The sequence below is a fragment of the Anastrepha obliqua genome, chromosome 3 (assembly GCF_027943255.1).
Source record: "Anastrepha obliqua isolate idAnaObli1 chromosome 3, idAnaObli1_1.0, whole genome shotgun sequence".
NCBI lineage: Eukaryota > Metazoa > Arthropoda > Insecta > Diptera > Tephritidae > Anastrepha > Anastrepha obliqua.
The window spans coordinates 101,824,123-101,848,345 of NC_072894.1; the positions used below are offsets into that span (position 1 = coordinate 101,824,123).

Below are 24,223 nucleotides of genomic sequence, written 5' to 3' on the forward strand. Positions count from 1 at the left end.
TTAATAAAATAAATTAAAATAAAATATGTAGAGTAAGTAATAACATTAATTAAAACAAAATAAACCAAAAAGTAAAATAAAATTAATTTAAACACAATAAAATAAAAATTATGCTAAACAAACAGCGCAAAAAGCGGCTGATTACTGACACACATTTGATTTAATATACCCCAAATAATTAAATAATAATAAAAATAATAAATTTCTAAAGATTATTTTTATTTTTATCCTCAATGTGTCGTTGTTGTTGTAACAGCATAAATATTACCCATGCATGTACGGCGAATGCTGCTGGAGTGACAGTCCATGGCCGGATATAAATCGGAGGCGTTCCGGTGACATAGAACCGACTGTGGCGTAGAAATAGTTGAATGCATATGAAAATTCTCCACTTGAATTGTTGCTACATCGTTTGGGGTGATTGAGCGAAATATTTTTACCATACTTGATCTTTTTATATACGCATTTATTTAATTTATTTGCTTTATTCGAACTTTTGTATAAAATTATATTTTTGGCATAAAATCATTAGACTTTGGCAATTAACCAACAATAAATGATTGGCATATAAGTAGCTTTAATTCTCACAAGAATAGAAATTAGCTTATACTCGAAATTTAGTAAATGGATTAATGTAAAAAATTTATTACATGAAATATTTTCATATAAAAAACATGATTTTTCACATCATTTGAAAACAACTTTACTAATGGAGCACAAATTTATCAATTTTCAACAATATTCAGTCAACTAAACTAGTTTTGAAACACAAACACCAGCAGCTGCGTAACGCAACCGCTATTAACCGGTTCTAAAAACGCCAAAGACGTTTTGCTGCTTTATACGTAAATTAGATATTCATAATTTTCGTGTTTTCTTGCTGAATTCAGTACATTATGCTATTCATATTCAATTATTTTTTTCTGGTTTTCTATTCGATTAAAGTTTCAATTTAAACATGCGCGCTTTTTCACTGGACATTCGGAGTATTTTTGTGACGCAAATTAGTACACACAAATTCGAGTTAGTTAACATTGAAGAGTATAAAGTTTTCATAGTTTTCAACTACATGGACTATACTACATGCAAGGATTACATTTTCATTATTTTTACAACTAGTAAGGCACATCAAAAGGACATATATGCATACGTACATATACACTTCTGTATACATATGCAAGCACATGGATTCATATGCATTTCGTATATAGAAATGGCAATAAAAGTGGCAGTAATTATAGAAAACAAAAGACTTATATACTTAAAATAGCATCTTTCTAATGCACTTAAAACTCTTCGTGACTCTTGGACAAATATATATCCTGGTTAAATGAACGGCCATCGCTATCATCTACCAAATCCATCATCAATTCATCTTCAAATGGCTTTGTAGCTGTCTCTGTTTCGAGTACAGGCCGAAATTCTAATTCACGGTCACTCTTCAACTGCACATTAGAATCCACGTTTATTTCTGAGGTCACTTCAGAGTCTTCGGTGTCTGAAATATAACCGGATTCACCGGTATAATGTGTGGGGAAAAGTATTAAAGGCGCCGCACTAAATGCGAGCAAATCACGCTGGGGAAAGTGTGAACTCCAAGTTTTATTTGGATGGCGGTTAAACATAATGGGCAGAAATTCATCAACCGGCAACATCTTTTCTAGCGGCTTGGCTGCGAGTAGTTTACGCGCACCTTTTAGTGTTATAACATAGCCCAGTGTCCAGTAGGAGTAGCCAGCATGCACAAGATTTTCAGCGCCTTGCACCCACGGTTCCTTTTCCTCCTTTAAACGTTTGCGACCAAAATATCTGAAAGGAAAAAAGTTGATACCAGAGTAGAGCTCAACAAATCTTTAGGTGGCTGTGCTACTTATGTTTGCGTATATTTCTTAGCGGCAGGCTAATCACCTACCCTGTCAGAAATCAAATAGATTAACGAAACCAACGCAAGACAAGTCTTTTCGAGGCTCTATGCTCCCGAGAGGAGTGAACAAGGAACAAAAAAAAAATATTTCTCAACTTACAGCAAATCGTATTCAACAACGTTGCGCATTTGCGCGAGCACACGGGTAGCGCTATCCTTGAAGTACGGCTGGAAGCGTACGTCATCCTCCAATACTAGCACTTCATTTTGTTCGCGTTCAACGACCTTCTCCCAAATACGATAGTGACTCAGGAAACAACCAATTTCGCCCATCGTCATTTGCCGGTGGTGGTAGGGGTCTTCATAACCATTTAAAAATTTAACACCCATATCTTGCAGTTGCTGCGGGGATAACTTTCTGAAAGTGATTGGAATTAAATAAAGAATATTAATTTTGTACAACATTTTCAAATGCTTTGCGTACTTTCCATCGACAGCGGGCACATATTCAACATCTAAACCTAATTCAAGGAAAAGTTTCTCCATTTTGACCCGACGTTCTGGGCGCCTTTCCAGATTAATCATATAAATGTGGTCTAACGTAAGTTTGGTTCTAAAAAAAAAATAAAAAGTTATGAAGTGAAAAAATTCGTAATTAACTTGCGCTTATGAGTTGTTTACTCTACTCACTTATTCGGATAACTGATGTATTCCTCGAAGTACTCATTCACAGGCGCCACTTCATCCTGATCATGCACAATATTTGCACGTATGTTCACCAGTTGCTGTAAGTCAACATCCAGACCCTCATTCACATCAAGTGGCTGCATTATATAGCCATGCGGCAGCTTATTGCTGATGAACAATGGAATACGTGAACAATTTGCCGATCTAGCAAAAACAATAATATCATCCACTGGCCCATCGTATGGTCGGCATGGTGTCACTCCTTCGCGTTCTGCCCATTCGACCTCATTTTGTTGCTGTTCTAAGAGACGTTCACGATCAAATGTCAGATAACGCGCGCCCTGATAGTTCATTCTTATCAGCACAGCGCTATGAACCATTGGCACAGGGAAAACGCCTTCCTTGTTCACATTGTAGATTTCCTGGTATTCGTCGGTGCGTTGGTAATAGTAATCTGGTGTCATGCCACACCAAAAATTCGAGTACAAACCTTCAGAGAGTAGCATTGGTGCTACAATTGGTAGACGTAGACTAGTCAAATGGATTAGGGAGTCAGGGTGTGTAAGTAATACATCAGCATCCAGGAACTGTGGGGAAAATATTAAATGTTATTCTACATCTATGCGGTATTGCGTATGTATCCATAATTACAAATATATAATCAGCCCAAATCTTTTTAGCATATATCAGTGCTGCTTCTTTCAGCTGTATTAAATGATGAAAGCGTTCAGCAGGCCAGTCGTTCGCCGTGCTTTCATTTTGATGACGTTGCACACTGTCGTCATGCACAAAATCGACGCTGTGATACGAGTCAGCAACATGATCAAGCCATAGCTGTAGCAATTCCGTGCTCGTGTCGCTATTGTGATCCGAACGTATCCTATGAGTGGAAAATATTAGGTTACTAATCAACCGGCAACGGGGAAATGCGATAACCGCAATGTGTGTATACCATAAAATTTGTCGTGCTACTTACCACAAGGCCATTTGTTGTTTTGGATAGTTAAGACGCTCCAAATAAGTGAGGAACAATGGTAGGATGTGTGCTTTGTTGCGCACCAACAGCGCTACCACCACAGTGGGTGGCTCATCACTTAAGTCGGCCGGTAGCATTGCGTACAGGTCATCGAGACTCGGTACATACTGCGACGACGGCTTGGCGGTTTCCGGTGGCGCAACAGCATTACAGTAATAGGCGCACAGGGCGAAAAACAACACATACACCACGAATTTGCGCATCTTCAAGCCAATCGCAGTGTTTTGTTGCTGAGATTCTTGTATGAATTTGAAAAACTTCGGACAATTTATTCCATACGTATGTTCACTTAGCACAGCACCGAACGTTCTGAGTCGACAAATGCAAATTTGCGTTTAAAATCTATTTTAATTTGACTGTTTTAATTACTCGGCGACAGCGGCATCAATTTACTTCCACCAAACGACAGCAATCCAATCAGCATAGAGCATATAGAGAAACTTCTGTGTAAATTAATGTTCTCTGCTTATCATAAACAAATCGGAATAGAGGCTTTGTTGTTGCAAAGCTGCAAGCGAATGATAATACAGAGAATGCCAAAGAAAACATATGTTCGATGCGATACAGCAGGGTTGCACTATGAGGGCTTGATAGATTTACATAATAAACAAATAAATTTGAGGGAATTTTTCACATTTTTTGATTATGGCTCAAAAATGTATAAGCATAACCAAATTAACAGTAGTAGTAGTAATTCTTTATTTATTTATAAATAGTGCATCTTACATTTCAATAATTTATACAATAATTAGTTTCAATATATAAATACATAAATAATAAATTTGTGGCAATAACAATGTTATCTCTCCCAGCTCAAAAACTAATCAAATATTAAACTCTGCAATAAGAAATTCTCTATAGCGTAAAGCTGAGTATATAAAGCAAGTTAGTCTTTTCCAATTGTGGCCATTAAGTGCATCTATTACTTCTGCTTCATTTAGCTTCGCGGTATCTTGTTCCGATCTCCTCTAGTACCGGACAAAATTACAGAGGGTGTAAATTTTCTGTGTTGCATTTAGCTTTAGTAAACTACATTTTGCTCTGAAAATTGTTGTAGTGTCAGCTAGTTGCTAGTTGAGTAGTCTAAATGCTTATAACTTCGCGTTGCGCTTTACTGTGCTTCTTGCATTGCCATGTTGAGATCTTTTATTTTCAGACCGAACTCCGTTCCCATGTCGTTCAGATGCTTAAGCGAAAACACATTTTTACTTAAGATGCCTTGTGTTAGTTTGTGTGGGAGTCTGTTGCAATTGTATTTATAAATGGCAAAACCAAATTAATAAGCATAATAAAATTGTATTTACAACGGAACAGTCAAAGGTGGTAAAATAAGTTTAATGAAGGTATGTAGATATTTTTCCCTAATGTACTAAATAAAAACAAAGTTTTCCATCATGCTACGTGCGGTCTCACATAGCTGGGCATTTGTAGCTTCAAGCCTTCCTTTGATTCGAAGAAAGTATACGACAACGTTATGGTGTCAACATTTTCCAGCTTTGGGTCCTTAGTAAATTCAGGATCAATGTAGAAAAATACAGGCATATCCACCTGAAAAAAGCCAGTAATGCGTAAACCAGAACACTATGCACCAAAATATTATACCTGTTCGTGTGGATTAAGTTGTTGTTCTTCAAAACAGAAACACTGTATTTTGTTAAAGTACGCCCCAGCCTCGAAAGGCAGTACATTGTATGTGCTAATACCTATTACTGCGCTGTCAGTGGGGTTACGTGCTGTGTAGAATGCCAGCGCCGTTTCACCGGGCACCACTTTTATTTCATATTGTTGTGGTCTGAAATTCCAACGCATGGAGGCAGCGGTATCTGCATTGAAACGTATTTTCAGTATACGATCCTCAATCTTCTGCATTGTCTCTACCTTATCTGCATCGTGCCCGACTGAAGTTGTGCCGCCATAACTGTATGCCTATTGCAAAAGAAACTAACTTTATATGCTTCAAAAGTTGCCGAAGAGACACTTACCTGACAGAACATGCGATACAGAGGGACAGCGGCGTAACTAGCACCTGCAACAAATATGCCACCAGCCGTTAAATAATATAGCGTCGACTTTTGTCGTTTCCGCGCTGCTTCACCGGCATCTGCACCACTTTTCCCGCTTGTAGATTTGTAACGAAGACGACACACACGCACAAAACCTTCTTTTAACTTATGAAGTATCATGGCGGGTGTGGTTGTTGCCAATAAGTTAACGTAATTTGAGTAAATAAAATAATTCCAACAATTCGGCAATTTTTACTATTTGTTGTGCTTTATAGGTTAAACAGCTGATTAGTGGTTGTTTAAGACACACTGTAGCTGTGTATGTTCAGTGTAGGTAAAACAAAATTACAGTGGCACTCAAAGGTTGCTAGGAAACGATATTATTTTATTGTGCAAACATTTTTGTTAATTCGGTGGAGTTTCTTAATTGGGGAATACTTTTCATAACGCCAAATTTTTTTTGATAACAGTAAATATCTTGTAAATTTAGTAACATGAAGATATTAAAGGCACCCCGGTAACATATATTTGAATTGAATCAATTGGCAGGTAAGTTACCAACACAAGTTTTATGTATTTTGCTGTTAGTTGAACGGTTGTTAATTTTGTAGCCGCCATATTTAAAATATGACATGTCAATAAGATCTACATTTCCGTTTTGCTGAAAAGACTTCGCTCGAATTTATTGAAATATGTTAACTTAAACTTTTCGTGTACTCAATATTTTTTCTCTATTTTCGGTGAATTTATTCGTTTTGCCCATCGCCAGCTTCTGTTCGCTATGAACTTCAGTGACGACCCTTTAGCGGATTTGTTGAGCGATAATAGCCTAGACAATGACGGCTTCTTTGACAATCCGGTTAGCAAAAAGCAAACGACTCGGAAGAATATAAATAAAAACAAATTAGATGAATTGTTTGGAATTCAAGAGGAAAGTGAATCAACAACGACGCCCGTGCCAAAAGCACGTCAGCCGGTGCCAACAACAACAACAACAACAACTGTTGCTAGCACATCCCGTTTCGCTAACCAGCAACGTATGCAAGCTAAGGAGCCACCCGAAGACGATGATGATTTGGGATTTGACCCACAAAAACCAAAAGCGGGCGGTAAGTTGAATTTGTTGGACGATTTGCTTGCAAGCTCCGTTGTTAACGAACCGAGAAGACCGATGACTGCGCAGCCGACAACTGGACGGCGCGACACAGAAAAACCTTCTATTTCACGCCAGTCTACTGACACTACCACCGAAACCTCAAATGTGCCACTGGCACAACCACGCCCAAAAACTTCAGTGGGGCGTCGGAGTTCAAGTGCTTCGAACGTCATGAATACTGATCCACTAGGCCTTTTTAGCGCACAAGCTAAAGAACGCGAAAAAGAACTACCCACCTCTGGTATGTCGACACCAAAAACTAGGAAACGTGGCTCCACCGCCGACTGGTTGGGTCTGAGCACGGAACCGGAAAGTGCAGATAAGACTGAACCTGTACAACAATACTCACCGCTGCACGCACCAAAGCAGCCAACAACATCGCTTTCTACAACTGCCAGTACAGCCAAAGACACCGTAGAAATTTTAAAACTACCCGATAATGAGGATCCTGCACCAATTGTGCCGCACATTGAATTGCGGGAAGATGCGCTGGTCGCACCTCAGCTTGAACCGCCTTATGCAGCCGGCAGTAATACCGCACAAAATATACTACTGCTAAACACACACAACATGGAAATGAAAAATGCTTACACGGCCTTGCAACAGCAGGAGTCCCAATTGGCTTTGGCTGCGCAAATGAAGAACCAGGAGCGTGCGTTACTAGAAATGCAGCACAAGCAAGAAGCTCTGCTCCAACACCAGGAGCGCCAATTCCAAGCGCTGATGCAGCAGCAGCTGCAACGACAACAACAAATGGAGGAGCACATAAAGATGCAACAGCAGCGCATAAACACACACATTCAACTTTTGATGTCGCAACCTGCTATGCTAGCGCCAATGCCGCCGCCAGCCACAATGTTAGCGGCTGATGCTTTGGGGGAACGTGTGGGCTCACCAGATGGTACACCAGAAAAGGCCGACGACGCGCAAGCGTCGCGTGGTCACGGCCGCAGTCAGAGTGGAAGCCGTAGCCGCAGCCACAGCCAGAGTAGGCCTGTTTCGCCGCAGGGCATGATGCTGGAAACTATACAACTAGAAGCGGATGTGAAACGTTTAGAATTGGAGAAATTGCGCTTGGAGGAGCTGGTGGCAAATCAAAAGGTCAATTACGAACGTGAAATTGAGTTAATTGAACGCTCCTACAAGAAACAGCTGGAAGTGGTCGAGCATCATGCGCAAACGATGGAGGCACGGCTGAAAACCGAAGTGGATGAAATTTCCAAGCACTACACACAAAAACTGGACGCTTTGGAGAATGAAAAACAGAGACTAAAATCAGATTACGATGCTGACTTCAGCGCATTGAAACAGGATCACGAGGATGAGCTGCGCAAGCTAAAGAAATCACAGGAAGACGATCTGGAGATGCTAAGGGAAGAGCATCGACGCATGTTGGAGAGTGTACGGCAGGCTAAAATGCTTGAGTTCGCAGCAATACAAGAAAATGGCTCATATATGGAAACACTGAAAGCTGCTTCGAGCAACCTAGAAAATTTAAGTGGCGGCCTGCAGGGCCTGCGCGATGAGGTGCATTCGAGGTTGGAGTTGTTGTATAAAGAGAAAGAAAAAAAGCTGGAGGTGCGTGAAAGACGACTTGAAGACGCCGAGAGGCGTTTGAAGATGCACGAAGAGAGCGCCGATGAGGAGAAGAAGCGTTTGATGACGCTCGTTAGTAGCTTAGAGCAGCAATTGAACAAGCTTTCCAAAGACTCAGCTGAAGAGAATTGGCTGGTGCGTCAACGCATGGCAGCGCTCGAGGCCGAGAAGATAGCATTTGAAAAGGAAAAGGAGTTTGCACGCGAACAACTCGCGCGCGATGAGAAACGTCTTGCCGATCTAAAAGAGCAACAGCTATCGGAGTCGCAGCGCATGCTAGTTGAAGTGCAAGAGGAGCGTGCGCGTCTCTATTTGGAGCGTACTAAAATCGAGACGGAACATAAGCTGCACTTTGGTCAGAATGTGGAAAAACAAAACCTGGAAATGGATGCCGTTATGAAAGTAGCACAAGATGCGGCGCGCCAGGCGGATATTGAGCGTGAACGCTATCATAAATCCTTGCGCCAATTGGAGCAACAGAAGCGTGAACTGATCGACAAGGAGAATAGTTTGCGTGCCAGAGAGGATGAGCTGCATCAAGAAACACTCTCATTCCGCATGGCCGAATACAAATCCCAAGAAGTGCAAGAGAAGGCACGCGTGGCCGAGCGTAGCTTCCAAACGAAAACGCAATTGCTGAAGCAACGCATGCGTGAGTTAAGCGAGATGGAGATGAGTCTCTCGCAAGAGCGTTTACTGCTTACAGAGGAGCGAATAGCACTGCAGCAATTGAAGACGCGTCTGCTGGAAAAGCGTTGCACTTTGTGCAAAATGGGTGATCAACGTGAAAAAGTGGTAAAATTGTTTGGTGGAAATGATGGTGAGCAAGCGGAAAGAGGTGAAGGAGATGGGCTTGGTGGCAATATTACCGCGGTGGATGTGACTACGGATCAGCGCCTGGGCAGTGGCATGCTGGAACAACGCAATAGCAGGCCTGAGGAGCTTCGAATGCATCATATGCTGGAGCAGGGCAATATTGTTGATCGCATGTTGGATGAGAATATAGCCGAATCATATCGCAAAATGAAAGCGACAACAAACATGAAATACTGGCCGGAAACAGTGTTGGACGATGATGCTAAGGAGTTGGCATTGCACAATTTGGATAGCGGACTGTTGCGTGAAAGTATAGATGAGTTGTTGCATCGGAATGCTCCAAATAAGTATTAGTGCAAAGAATTTAGAAATAAAATGGAAAATATGTTTTATTGAAATAATTATTGTATTTGTTAGAAAAGTTTTAAAATATTATTTGCTTTAAGGCGAGCTGGTGGTCTAGAAATTTCAAAAAATTTATTTTTTGTTTATTCGATATACTTAGAAAGTATATACTGTGAAATTTTCTTACGGAAATTCCCAATATTATAGCTTCTACAGCCCATTAACTAGGTAGAGAGCGGTCCGCGCGCTCCTGTACCTCAAACTTTAAACTCGTTTTCTCCAGATGACTTTTTCGGTCTGGTATTGTCAAAAAAAAAAAAAAAAAAACTATTCAACCGGATGGTCTGAAATTGTAATACCCATAATCAGAAAGTACCGGGAATGTTTAAATAAATCAAAACAGAGTTAAATTTCAGACAAATTTATGTTATCTCCTTCAAAATTTGACCCGTTTGAAGTAACATACATGTGCCAACGTTTAACCCAGTCCTCCATGTACCATATCAGGTGAATACGGTGCTTACACGATGGTATTTACTTGGTGTTTGATCAAATAATCCAGCACAATTTGGGCACGGTGCGATGACGCGTTGTCATCATGCTAAATCCAAGAATTGTTTGCCCGCTTTCCCGGCCGTTTGCGACGTACAGCGTCTTTCAAACGCTTCAAAACGGATAAATAATATTCTTTATTGACTGTCTGGCCCAATGGAAGGTACTCATGGTGCACTACGCCTTGGCAATCGAAGAAAACAGTCAGTTAATCATTCCCGGTACTTTTTCGATCATAGGGTATGTTGTTCACAACATCAATGGCTATCGTCCGAATTACAATAGAATTTTATTATTATTTCAATTATTTCGTATTTTTTATTAAAAAACTGAAAAAACCCGTTTTTTAGAGTGTCAAATACAAAACCACGCCATTTTGTCAATTTTTTTTTTTAGTACGGGTCATCGCTACAGTCATACTGATTAATAATTTTTTTCGTTTTTGTATTTAGGTGAATAGAAGAGCCAAAATGGACAACACCGTCCAGGTCCAATTTTTCGGGAGCGTCAACTTCAGCGCCATTTTTTAATTTATTAAAATTAAAAAAAAAATTTTTCTTTCCATTTTTTTATGTGAAAAAAGTTAAATAAAAAGCCTAAAAAATTTAAATACCGTTTTCCAATTTTTTTATTGTAAAAAAAATTCCTGAAAATACCATAAATTTTCGAGCTCTATTCGACCTTAAGAATATTTTAGTGTTGTGTGTTTTTATGGCGATTTGAGACTCGCTATTGCCAAGCTTACCTTAAACGCATAAAAATATGCAACGATTTATTGCGTGCCAGCTTGCGTTAAAAAGCGACACACAATACAAGTACTTGCGCTCAATACTTTTCTCTTGCGTTCGCATTTCTGCAAATTTCATTTTTTATTGTAAACTTTCAACTGGATTTAGGCAAACTTTTTTGCCAAGTAACTTTCGACTTTGCAATACCTTAATGTACTCTTTCTATTTTTCGGTTTTTTGCACTTTTTATATACTTTTTCTACATTTTGCTCCTGTTCAAGTGACAAAATTTTGATTTATGTCACAAAATTTCTTGTGGTTAAATGTACCTACACACATACACACATCACCTATGAGTGTATAGCACTGATAGTGGCGTTTTGCGAAAAGCTGGTCGTATGTGTGTGTGTATGTATGCATGCACACTTGCAGATATGCGTACAAATGAATATCCGTATACAGAATTGAAGGGCCTGCAGTTGCCGCTCTGCTTCGTATCTATTAACACCGTCTGGTTTCTACTGCCAAAGGTAAAAACTTGAAATTTCAAACATAAATCATAATTTTCGAAATCAGACTTTGTAGTATCACTGCTGTTATTTAATTATGTTTACATTGAATTTGTAAGCTTGATTGCTTTTATTTAAGTTCTGAATATTACTTTTCATTTACTAATTAATTATTAATATACAAGTTAAAACATTTTACGTGTGGCCAATCTATTGCCATTTTCTTTTTGTTTGATTTCTGATACAACTTCGACCTGTTAGCTTACGCAAACTACGCGCTGTTGGTTATTGTCCGTTTATGAAAGTTTGCAGGCACTTCGTGATTTTGGCAGTTACTTTCCAGGTGGTGCAACCATATAACGTATATACGGAGTCCTTGTCTGGTGGAACTCGCTGGAAAGAATGGCTGTGAAGAAGCTGGAGGACTGCCCTCATTGGAATCAGTGGGGCGTTTCGGACTACACCTACTCTAACACTCAACGCTATGATGAATGTGACACCCGTGGACATTGCCGGAAAAATTGCTGCTCCACGCGCCGCAATCAGATTGAGGTGTTCGGGCCATAAGTTAGACTTAAGCTACGGACACTCTAGCATTTTCAACAATTTTGAGTTCATCCCCATAGTGCTGGATCATTGTACACCCTCGCGCTAGGGCCGAGCGGAGCTGTGGATTGGCTGCTCGCTTCAGTAATTACAGTAAAGGAGGTAAATATCTACTCCGACAGACAAGCAGCAATTAGAGTCTTGGGCTCGCTGGGGAATCATCTGCGCACCTTCTTCTCAATTGTCCTGTTCTCATCGGGCCAAGTTTAAACATCTGGGCTTTCACTTTTTCGCTACACCAGCGGATATTGTGGACTTAAATATAACAAAGCGGTTAACACAAACGTAAATCACCACTCGTAAATCGTCATCCTCAAATCCTCTAATCCAAGCCCTAGATTCTGTCTGGTTCCTCCCCCTTTCCTGTTCCCCTCCCCTCTCCTTGTATGGTATCACAACGGACAAATTTAAATTTTTTGTCTAATTGGGCCCCTCGTAAGGGCAGCCTTTTAATCTAACCTAATCATATAACAGAACAGATTTGGCGTTCCAGTTGAAGATACGCAGCACAGTGATATTGTTGTTTTGCCACAATGGAGCGAGGAATGATTTAGCTTTGCTAATTTTATATTCAACTCAGAGTCACTATCCCCGGTGACCATGCAGCCAAGGTAGCAGAATTTTTCAACGGTTTCGAACTGTTGTGCACCCACTGTCAGCGGTTCCGATATGTTGACTTTGAGATGCAGCTCTTTCGTTTTTCCGACGTTAACTTTGAGGCCATTATTTTTTCGGTAGACGTTGTCCAGATCAATACCATCCAATTCCGACCATAAACAATCGTTAATCATCTCTCAATAGCACAATCTATTCACCGTAACTGTTGATCCAGCTTCATTTTCGAAAAAGTAAGGTCCAATGACTGACAGTCACACGTTGAGAATAGAGAGGCTTTTCAACAGTAACTCTTGGATTTTCTGAGCCCCAGATTCAACAATTTTGCTTGTTGACGAAGCCACCGATGTGGAAATGGGCCTCTTCGGTAGGTAGGTAGGTAAGATGGCAAGAGTACCCCAGGTACGCTACAAGTAGCACTTACGTGCCGTTTTGATACCATAGAGTGGACCACTACCTGGGAAAGGATTAAGGGAGGAGATAAGACCGTCTACAGCCATCCAGTGCTGTTGATGTAGCGGAGGAGAGAAAAGGGATCTAGGCTGGAGAATTTCGTCAAGTCATCCCCAAAGGGAACGCTGAGGAATCTCAAGCGCCTAGCCGCCAAAGCCGGACATCTGCAGAGAAAGTGTACCACAGTCTCTTTCTCTGTAGGATCCCCACAGCTTCTGCAATGGGGGTTGTACGGAATTCCGAGCTTCTCCGCGTGAGTGCCGATCACCCAGTGGCCAGTGATCACCGCGATGAGTTTGGAAATTGAATGGCGGGAGGTTCCCATCACCTTAAGCGTTCTGTTTATGTCGTATTGAGGCCATAGTGCTTTTGAAATGGCACACGATGAGACAGACCTCCATCTGTCTTACGCTTTTCTTAGAAAGAAGTTGTGTAGTTTCCCTTTAACGACGGCCAAGGGGATACCGATGTCTGAGAAGAGGGCAGCTGAACTCGGTTCTGCCGCCCCCTTCCTGGCAAGCTCATCGGCAATTTCATTTCCCTCTATATTCCTGTGCCCAGGAACCCAGATGAGGGAGATGTTTCCTGCCCGTTCGAGGCGTTTAAGTTACTCCTTACAGGAGTTTACGAGAAGAGAACTGCAATGCGGCGACGACAGTGCCTTGATTGCAGCTTGGCTATCGGAAAAAAATATTTATGTCTCCCTCCCAACAGCGATCCCGAAGCATTTTGCATGCCTGTAGGATCGCGAAGACCTCTGCTTGAAAGACGCTGCTTGTCTCCGGCAGTTTATAGGAGACCGAGATTTTGGCTGATTTGGAGTAGACCCCCGCTCCCACTCCAGACTCCATTTTGGATCCGTCAGTGAAAACAGAGGCCTCTATATCCGCAACAACTCTCCCCTCTTTCCAATCTTGCCTGCTCGGAAAGATAGCCCTAGCACAACCCTCAAAGCACAGTTTGCGGATGGAGAGGTCGTTGCGAATATCTGAGAAGGAAGGGGAGATCTGCTTCAAGATGCTGCTATGCCCAACAGGGAGTTGTCTCCAGAGGCCAAACTCCCTCAGTCTGATAGCACTCTGAGCAGCAATGGATTTAACCTGCAGATCCACAGGAATTAAGTGGAGTATAACGTTGAGCGCAGCGGTGGGACATGTTCTGCAGGCACCAGTGATGCCCACACATGCAGTTCTCTGCACTCTCTCTAATTTAGTGAAGTTGTAGCCCTTCTGAAGAGCTAACCACCAAACTAGGCAACCGTATGTCAAAATTGACAGAACCACTAAGTTGTACATCCAGAGTACGACACGTGGCTTGAGGCCCCATTTCTTGCCGAACATAGATTTACATAGAAGGCTATGTTAGCCTTCTTAACTCGATTTTCTATGTGCAGCTTCCAGTGGAGCTTGGGGTCAAGTATTACACCAAGATACTTGACTTCCGATAAAAGTGTAAGACACTGGTTATTAAGTCTAGGAAGCTTAAACGGCGGAGGCTTGTATTTTCTGGTGAATAGCATCAACTCCGTTTTGTCAGAGTTGACTCTGAGACCGCTACTGGCGGCCCACCTGCTGAGTGTAGCCAGTGCACCTTCCAAAATTTCAGCCATTACTGATGGGAAGGGACCTGAGACCATCAGGACCAAGTCATCGGCATATGCTACCACCTTTACCGCTGAAAAAACGACAGCTTTAAAAGTGGCATCTACCGAAATAGCGGGATATGGTATTCAAAATAACACGTGTTATTGGAAAACCCTTTATATGTATTTTTTCCCTCTCACCGCGATTGCAGATTCAAGCGCCGATACATTGGTTTTACTTTGATGACTTAGATGCATAATATCTGCTGGTGATCGTTTTACCCTTTTATCCTTTTTAGCGCGACAGTCCCACCTTGATTTTCATCGGCTGCTGTTCACTACGACAAGCCCACTATTTCGATTACCTCTTAGTATTTGGTGTTAATTGCCACGAAAAGGCGGAAAAGCTCGTTCAGATTACGATTGAATATTGGCAAACCCTTTTTTGATTCTACCAATTAACTTAACCCAGTTCCTATTAGTAGAATACTAACACTGTTTCTTCATATCCAAACCTGTATGCGAAATTCTATTACCGAAGACACATGGGAAGCCTGAAGCCTATTTAAGTTCAGCAATCTTCGCTATTTCAATATAACAACAAATGCCACTAACAGCAAGCGCTGCAACTGAGGAAACCGTTAGCATTTTGATATTTCCGATGCTGAAGTTGTCAGTGTAAAGTGACGTATTACCTTGATTGAATTGCGTTTTTCTTTAATAATGATTCTACGCTTGCTACTAGCTATGTGTGTGTGCACTGTACATTTCATTCAAGCGGCATTTAAATTCTCCGATGCCTGTGTGATGGCAAAAGATTGATTTGATACATACTTTCCATAGTGTTGAGTTTATGGACATTATTTCGCTATAAAAAGGGATGAGTGTGAAATTAAAAAGACATTGCACGAGTGTGTGTTTGAGAAAAAAAAAAAAAATAAGGACATAAATGTAAGTTTTGGGACATGAAAGAAGTGTTGATACTCGTAGGTGGCGGATAGCGCCGAAGGAAATTAGTTTGAGACTCAAACGTATTTTTTCAGCAAGCAGGGAGCAGGAGGTAACGTTGTGGTACTCACTGATAAGGTCCATTGCTTGCAAGTATTCAACTTTTCACAGCTGTTACAACATTTAGTTGTGCTCGAACGCCTAGCTGATGGATGAGAGTGGATGGATGAATGTGTTTGTTTTAATTAAATTGCCATAAAAGTAGAGACCATGGCAGGAAAGAATATTTGCTAGAGCTTGAGACAGTATGCGATAAAATTGCATTTTAATGTGACAAGGATCGATGAGGTTGACCCAAAATAATAACGGATTAAATTTGAAATATCCGCTTATCCAACTTATTTTGGTACTTTTTCTGTGGGGTGTACGGTAGCAGTAGCAAATGCAGCTAAGCTCTAACTGTACCGCAGATTTAATTAAATTCCATAGACATATGTATGTATGTTCATACATACGTAACATAGCCTTTGATATACCGCGCGGCTTATGGGAAAGTAATGAAAATAATTCTTAAACACCTTTTTGTTACATAAATAAAAAATAAAAAAACAAACAAAATATCAAATCAAATAATGCACTAAAATAATTAAATTCTCAACGCTTATGAATTCGCCGAAACAGTAGTGGCAAAGGGCACCTTCATTGTTCTTTTGTTGTGATCCCCCTAAATATGGAGACCTGCATGCCGCCAAAAGTGTGTAAACAGAAGTCAAAATAAAAAATACACAAAACAAAAAAAATATATACATATTTGTGCGGAATTCATCTTTTACAGGTGACTTGCATGCGAAAGACGGAACATCAACAAATGGTTAAAGAGAAAGTAAAATGAAAAAATTCGCAAGCGGCGGAGTATTAGGAAAACATTAATACTCAACTAAAATCATAGTGAGTTAAGCAGTTGCCTGCAAACAAATACAAAATACATATACACACACATAAAAAATTAATTCAAAGGAGTGCGACAAATTCTTGTTGACTACTGTTGGTTAGAGCTAATTGTTGTTGCAACTGTTTTCTTATTTATTTTTGTTAGTAAAAATGCAGGTATATGCATGCACACAGAACGGCTCTCTGAAGCAGCCTCCAAGTGCATGGTTACAGTGCCGTCTTTGTCTTTTGTGGCTGTGTGTCTGCACAAATATTTACAAAGTTCTGCTCGGAATAACAGAAAATTGAAAGCAGCATCTTTTAGCGCCTCTAGCGTGAGTTTAAAAGTGTAGGTAAGTAAAATTATCTTGGAGCGAAGCAACAAAATAAATAGTAAATACTGCTGCAAGACTAACCATTTATCTGACGCCCTGTCGCAATGTTTGTTTGCGCGAGCGTATAGTACCGTTTAAACGATTGTAGGCTTTGTAATATGCAACACGCGGGATAATAAAAAGCAGCTTCTTGCCCTTTTGTGGCGGCAAATTAATAGAAGTCAAAAATAGTTTTATTTCGTATAAAAGTTCATAAAGAAGGTTGTGCGATCAAATAAATTAAAAAAGTAGAAAAAGCTACCCGCGCACATTTATTTACATAACGGTGCACTCTATACATTTTTAAGTATTACTAATATAAGTATTAAGCTTTGTAGCAATATAATATTAAAGAAATATTGTTTGCTTTTGCTGCTTAATAAAGTGAACTAAATACACATTTAATGATAGTCGGCAAGTCTTTGAAGCAGTTTTACCGAATCGTGCTGCTAATCCAAGCAGTGATATTAGGTATTGTGATTTTAGAATTTCGTCACATATTAGATTACGCTCAAATAGATGCGGTAATGATAACCACAAAAGGCTCTCAAAGTGGTGCGGTGCTGTGTAATTCAGTATCACTCAAAAAATACTGTAGGCTTGCAAAACAAGATCATTGCAAATAATGCATTGAAATTATTAAAATTCCCTATAAAAATGGTGAAAATTTAGCACAGATGGTTCGTAAAACTCGAACATTTTTGGGTCATCGTGAAGCATCTTGTCGGACCGCAATACAGAAATTGGTGCACAAATTCGAGCTGTTGGGACAAGTTAATGATGTGAAGAATAAACCCCGTGAACGTTGCTCAAGAACAACCAAAATATTGCTGTTGTAGTCGAAAGTGTTGAAAAAAACCCAGGTTTGTCCATTCCTCGTCGTTCTTTGGAATTAGACATTCCATAAACGTCATAACACCGTATTTTGCATAAAGACTTGGGTCTTAAGGATTATAGAGTGCAATTAATACAAGAACTCAAGCCGGCCAATCATCAACAATGTCACGTCTTTGCTGATTGGGTCGTTGAAATGCCTGAAAATGATCCGGAACTCCATCGAAAAATCATCTTGAGTGATGAGACCCATTTCCCCCTCGGTGGCTTCGTCAACAAGCAAAATTGTTGGATCTGGGGCTCAGAAAATCCAAGAGTTATTGTTGAAAAGCCTCTCTATTCTCAACGTGTGACTGTGTGGTGCAGTTTATAGACCGCCGGAGTCATTGGGCCTTACTTTTTCGAAAATGAAGCTGGAGCAACAGTTACGGTGAATAGATTGCGCTATCGAGAGATGATTAACAATTTTTTATGGCCGGAATTGGTTGGTATTGATCTGGACAACGTTTATTCTCAACAAGACGGCGCTACGTGCCACACAAGCAATAACACCTCTTATTCGAAATCCCTGTACAAAGTGGCGCAAAATTAATCACCATTCGGAAGATTTATAATTTTTGCACATGGCGTCGTACGCCAATCATATTTGATACTTGTAAACTAGACAGCTGGAGCGCGTAAAGGCCAAAACAAAAATTTGCACCAGTAATTCTTTTTTATTTAATAAAATATTATAAGCAATATAATAAAAATTATTTTTTTATTTAATAAAATATTATAAATAATATAAAAAAAAATTATTTTTTTATTTAATAAAATATTATAAATAATATATTACAAATAATTTTTTTATCTAACAAAATATTATAAATAATATAATAAAAAATATTTTTTTATTTAATAAAATATTATAAATAATATAAAAAAAAATTATTTTTTTATCTAATAAAATATTTAAATAATATGATAAAAAGTATTTTTTTATTTAATAAAATATTATAAATAATATAATAAAAATTATTTTTTTATTTAATAAAGTTTTATAAATAATATAATAAAAAATATTTTTTTATTTAATAAAATATTATTTAATAAAAAAAATATTCGTATACAATACTGGATGATTAATTTTGCGTCATCTTGTATATAACGCCCCCGAACGGCGGATGATTTTTTATGAGGAGCTTTTTCATGGCTTTTTCAAATATACACTAGGAGGTTTGCTATTGTATGTCGAGGGGCGTTCGCTATTAGAAAGAATTTTTCTATAATTTGGTGTTTGAAATGGTAGTCACGCACCAACCCATTCGGCTACGGCGACCGAATTATTTTATTGTATTAATTATATTTAGGTAACTTTTAATTTGAAGCTATAAAATATTATTATTTATAGTTAAAATGGAATATTTACAATTTTTATTAATTTGATATTACATAGAACAGAAGTGATGCATTTCTTAAGACCCTTCATCCAATGGGAAGACAGCCCCAAAAACGTATAGAGTAAACAAAGAACTGGCGTTCAGACACGAGAGCTCGATATTTATTGCGAACTAGAAATGAAGATCTTGGAGATTTTAGGACTTCAAGCCTGTCATAACGATATTGTGGCTCTTTCGTGTGAATAATTTTTTGTAGAGTCAACAGTGTTCTGACTTTCAATTGCTTATCAAATGGGATGCTTAGCACCTTTTCAGCCAATGGTGAAAGGCCATAGGAGGTTAAAAAAATCAATACTTCCAAAAAGCAAAGAAAGTTCCCTAGTATATTACGCCAGTGATTTCCATATCGTCATTAATTGGCCAAAATTTAGTGTTAACATCTCTTGACAGCGTAAGTCATTGACAGTAAACGCATTTCCAACCGAATTTTCAAAAAACAAAAAGGCCAAACACGTCTCCAGACCGTATCCGATGGTTTGACTTGAACGGCTCGGTCGAAGACGCGCTGGTAGTGGCACATTACCGGGTAAGTAGATTACAAAGTCACAAACAAGAAATAGACTACTCTATTCCTAGACTCACCTTCGACAGGCTCTTCAAGACGAGTATACCGTCAAGAAGTGAATGGCAGACACCAAGGGCATGAAGAAGGGGGGAATTAATTTTTTATACAGCTTCCAAGTTAGACGATAAGGTTGGCTATGGAGTATTTTCGGAGGAATTTGGACTGGAACTATCCGTTCGACTACCAGAGTACTGCAGCGTCTATTAGGCAGGGGTTCTAGCTATAAAAGAAGTGGCTACATATCTAAACACGCACGCCGTAGCAAAACCGACTATAAATATATTTTCGGATAGCCAGGCGGCCATTAAATCAATGAATGCTGCTATACTAAGATCGAAGGTTGCACAGGAATGCCGGGCAGCCAAAATGATATTAGCGTCGTATTCAAGGTCAGTCTAATTTGCGACCCGGGGCACAGAGATATTGAGAGAAATTTTAAAGTCGATGAGCTAGCCAGGATAAAAGTACCATTGGAATACCTTTAGCCATGAGTAAACTAATAATCAAAAACAACATTATCCACGAGGCCAATAGGCCATGGAGAGATGAACGTACATGTGTAACAGCTAGGCTACGATAGCCGCAAATAAACAAGAAAAAACAAAGGAATTTCTTAGCCTCTCAAGAGATGATATCTCGAGGCTTGTATAACCAGTCATTGGCTATTTGGCAAGCATTCCTCGAGACTAGGAGTTTCCTTCCATGAATATTGCGGAAGTTGTAGAGATGAGAAAGAAGAAGAAATAGTTGAGCATTTCCTTTGCAATTGTCCAGCCTTAGCTAAATTCAGAGCAGGTAGTCCAGGTAAATACTTTTTCAATTCTTTTACAGAGCTGTCTGGCGTGGGAATGGGATCAATTCTACGTTTCAAAAGAACCACAAAATGGTTACACGAAGGAAAGTAAATGAGGTCCCCGTGCAGCACAGTGGTATCACAACGGACCTGTAAGGTCTAAGTGAGTTCGCGGTACAGACCGACTACCACAATAACCTAACCTAACCTTAGTATATTACAATTTATCGACCAATTCTTAATTCATTTCTATGCAGGACAATTTATTTGAAATATTGCCAAATTTACGAAATGTAACTTTTACAGATCCTACATTTTCATTATACTTTTTTATTTTAATGTGATTTTCGAGCAAAATTGAATTCATTTCAGCACTGTGACACAAATGTCAGAAAAATAGAATGTCAATCAAAACTGCCATGATATAATATTATACTTTTTTCCGCTATTGAAGTTAGTTAAGTTATTTTTGAACATCCTTTACAATAAATACAAAAAAAAATTTACCTTAAAATAAGTAAAATCATATTTAACCATTTTAAGGTTTTTGCATTTTAGAAGCTACATATGTATATACATATGCAGGCAAAGTAAACAACAGTTATTTATTTCATATAATCCGTTTTGATTTTCCCTTTCAGTGCCATTAAAAGTCCAAGAATTGAATATAATCCAGATTTTATGTGGCTTAGATGGAAAATAATTACAATTGCGAAACCGCAAAGGTGCCGATTTGGACCTTTTTACAACAACAACAAAGCGAGCACACGCAAAACACAAAATTACACCGAAGGTGAGCAATAAAAGCCATTTAAGTTCTTATCCTACTAAGAGCACACATTGGCTAGTAAACAAGCACACATACAAACAAAAGTATATGAATATAAGAATTTCGGGCAAAAAAGAATACAATTGTATGAATGTATGTGTGTGCGTATGGGGATAAACAAACAACACCTTGCAGTGATTTGCAATTGTCATATTTAACAGAAATCCCTCCAATGCCTTTCGCTCAGGAGTCATATGCTCTTTCGCATGCATACACATGCCCACATAGGGTGGCCCATATGCATTGTTACCGAGAAAATTACTATTTTGGGTAGCTACTTTTTAAAAATAATTTGCAGAATAGTTTACATTTAAAACAAGTTTTTTTATTATTAATTTGATGTAGGAAACAATTGGTGAAAAATCGTAAATTTAAAACTTTATTAAGCCGCCATTTTTAACTGTGAGGACATATGCGGCATATATCCCCCGCGGCTATGAGTCGCTTGGTCCATTCGAGAAGCCCAATTTTTGACAATTTTCCAATGAATTTGAATAATAAATTTCAGTCCGAGCTGCAAAAATGCCGCACAAACGATGGTCATTTGGTTTCAATTCCTGCAGGAGCAGTAGGGAAGATTTTATAGGCCAGTAAACCAAGAGTAAGTACGGCGTATTTCTGCCTCTGAGTGTATTTCTGCCATGAAAAAGCTCCTCATAAAAAATACTTGCCGTTCGGAGTCGGCTTGAAACTGTGGGTTCCTCCATTTGTGGAACAACATTAAGACACACATCACAAATAGGAGGAGGAGCTCGGCCAAACACCCAAAAAGGGTGTACGCGACAATTATATATATAAGCCAAGATCTTTAAGCAAACTTTTCCACATAGTCGAAGGTCAAGGCCCAATAAGTTGAGAACGAGGACGAATCCACATTTTGGCGTCTAATTCAACACAGATTAATTTTTTTCAAAGTAAATTTCTCTAATTTGGAAGTGTTTTCCTGGCGTTAAACGATTCATGATGACTTGCCAAACTTTACTGAACAGAAATGTCAACACAGTTTGTCATTCTCAGCTGTTGAACCATAGCTAGCTATATCTTGCTGTTTTATTAAAAAAAAGTAGTTGAACTTTTCTCCTATGAAATAAAATATACTCAATGCATGCCTGTAACAAATTTAATAGATGAGAAAATAAAAAAAAACTGATTTAGCAGCAATTTCTACTATATAAAATCTGTAGTTTCACGTGCATATAAAATTTTTCCTGCACAACCAATCTCGAACCGGATAAGGCGCTGATACCCATGCCCATAGCCACTTGTAAATTACTTATAGACAGGGAAACCATCAAAAAGGTAAATACAAGCTGGCAAAACCTCACAACATGCGAACTAAGCAGACAGACATGGCCGAACTGGAACAGCGGTCGATCGAAGATCTTGCTAAGATTCAACAGAGAATCTATAAGAAAAATTATAGGTGTATTAACTGGTCATTGTTTAATAGGCAGTCACGGTAGAAGGTTAGGACTCCCATACTTCGATTTCTGTAGAAGCTGTCTTAATACAGAAGAAGGGGAAACAGTCAGACACCTTTTATGTGAGTGTGAAAGCCTAGCTATGAGAAGGCTGCGCACTCTTGATACAGCATTTCTAACCGATGTAGCGGACATAGCCCATCTAAAACTAACGAAGCTCTGCTCGGTTATTAAAGCTACCGGATGGAAAAGGAACACGTAGAGTAAGGATAAGCTCCAGTGGTATCACAATGGACCTGCGAAAGGTCTAAGTGTGTCTTATGACAACCACCCTACCTACCTACATACCAAAAAAATTAATTTTTGTCGCACAGTGGCGGATTTTTTCGAAAATGCAGAGATTTGGTAAATATCAGACCGTTAATTGGCTCTCAGCTATTTAGAAGGAATCAGCTGATTTGCTGAAGTTATGGGGGCGATTTGTTACGAAAAAACGGATATTGTGATATACGAAAAAACCAACGCAGCCATTAATTATGTTACTTCGTTGCCATATGAGCGACTGATTGGGGGAGTGTGTGAATTCTTGAGAAATAAGTGGACATACATAATTATGCTACCGAATACCCGATGACATGGCAGCTGAAGCTACTCTCACGATTTTGCTACGGTTAGCCAAACCTTGTAATCTATCATCCTTGACTGGCACAATGACATTTCTATCAACGGTGAGCGCTACATAATTATATTTATCGATATTTTATTGGGTGAAATTAAGAATGTGAACTTCAATGATCTTTGGTGGTATAAGGAAATCTTATTAACAGTCGCCTAGTTGTTGTCAGTTGGCTACTTAGAGCTTTAATTTGAATCTGTTAAGCCTTTTTTGCGCGGTGTTGTTAAATATCGATGTTCTGAGGATAATTCAAAAGCGATCGTGATATAGCACCAGATATAGCAACAAGGGCTTAGAAAAGTTACAGGTCAGTCATTTCAAAGATAGCCTCGGCAAACATTTGAAAGAAATCGTAAATACAAACATACATAAATGCATACATAGATGCATACATTCCCAATATTTGTTCTTTCTTATGAAGCCACATCTATGGAAACAAATTAAGTTTGGTTATTTTATTTCATTATTAGAACTATGTGTCACCCTGTATTTCGAGTGAACGTACAAATATAAGAATATGTGGGAAATGTAAAGCAATAACAATAGTGTAGTATGAATAGGAGAAGTTAGATTCTTAAGAATATAATCAATTTTCGGGGATTAACAGACGAACAACACCCAACTGACTTCAGACCTAACAGACATTCTTAAATCTGTACATACACGCAAAATACTATATGCAGATGTGTTTTCACATTAGTCTGGTGCTGATGATGGAATAGCAGACGGCACAATGACGGCTTAACGAAGGATAAATCTGTACTTACTCACACATTATACCAGGTTGAAATAAAATAACAATTTCGGAAGCATAATACGTGTATAAACATACAAAATATACATAGGAAATGAAAACATATGAA

General features: G+C 39.0%; 3 protein-coding genes across 3 annotated transcripts; 1 reads left to right on the forward strand and 2 right to left on the reverse strand.

Moving 5' to 3' along the window:
* Positions 1–501: 501 nt before the first annotated feature.
* Positions 502–4,029, reverse strand: LOC129241384 (glycosyltransferase 25 family member). Its single transcript, XM_054877671.1, has 6 exons — positions 3,528–4,029; positions 3,203–3,431; positions 2,555–3,138; positions 2,349–2,477; positions 2,025–2,282; positions 502–1,809 (listed from the first exon to the last, which is right to left on the reverse strand). Exons 1-6 carry the CDS (start codon positions 3,788–3,790, stop codon positions 1,287–1,289), a joined length of 1,986 nt encoding a protein of 661 aa, XP_054733646.1. The 5' UTR covers positions 3,791–4,029; the 3' UTR covers positions 502–1,286.
* Positions 4,030–4,863: 834 nt separating this feature from the next.
* Positions 4,864–5,871, reverse strand: LOC129241794 (cytochrome c oxidase assembly protein COX11, mitochondrial). Its single transcript, XM_054878304.1, has 3 exons — positions 5,570–5,871; positions 5,190–5,513; positions 4,864–5,135 (listed from the first exon to the last, which is right to left on the reverse strand). The coding sequence occupies exons 1-3, from the start codon at positions 5,768–5,770 to the stop codon at positions 4,980–4,982; spliced, it is 681 nt and encodes a 226-aa protein (XP_054734279.1). The 5' UTR covers positions 5,771–5,871; the 3' UTR covers positions 4,864–4,979.
* A 105-nt stretch (positions 5,872–5,976) lies between these two features.
* Positions 5,977–9,529, forward strand: LOC129241793 (trichohyalin). Its single transcript, XM_054878303.1, has 2 exons — positions 5,977–6,139; positions 6,360–9,529. Exon 2 carries the CDS (start codon positions 6,372–6,374, stop codon positions 9,510–9,512), a length of 3,141 nt encoding a protein of 1,046 aa, XP_054734278.1. The 5' UTR covers positions 5,977–6,139; positions 6,360–6,371; the 3' UTR covers positions 9,513–9,529.
* Positions 9,530–24,223: the final 14,694 nt, after the last annotated feature.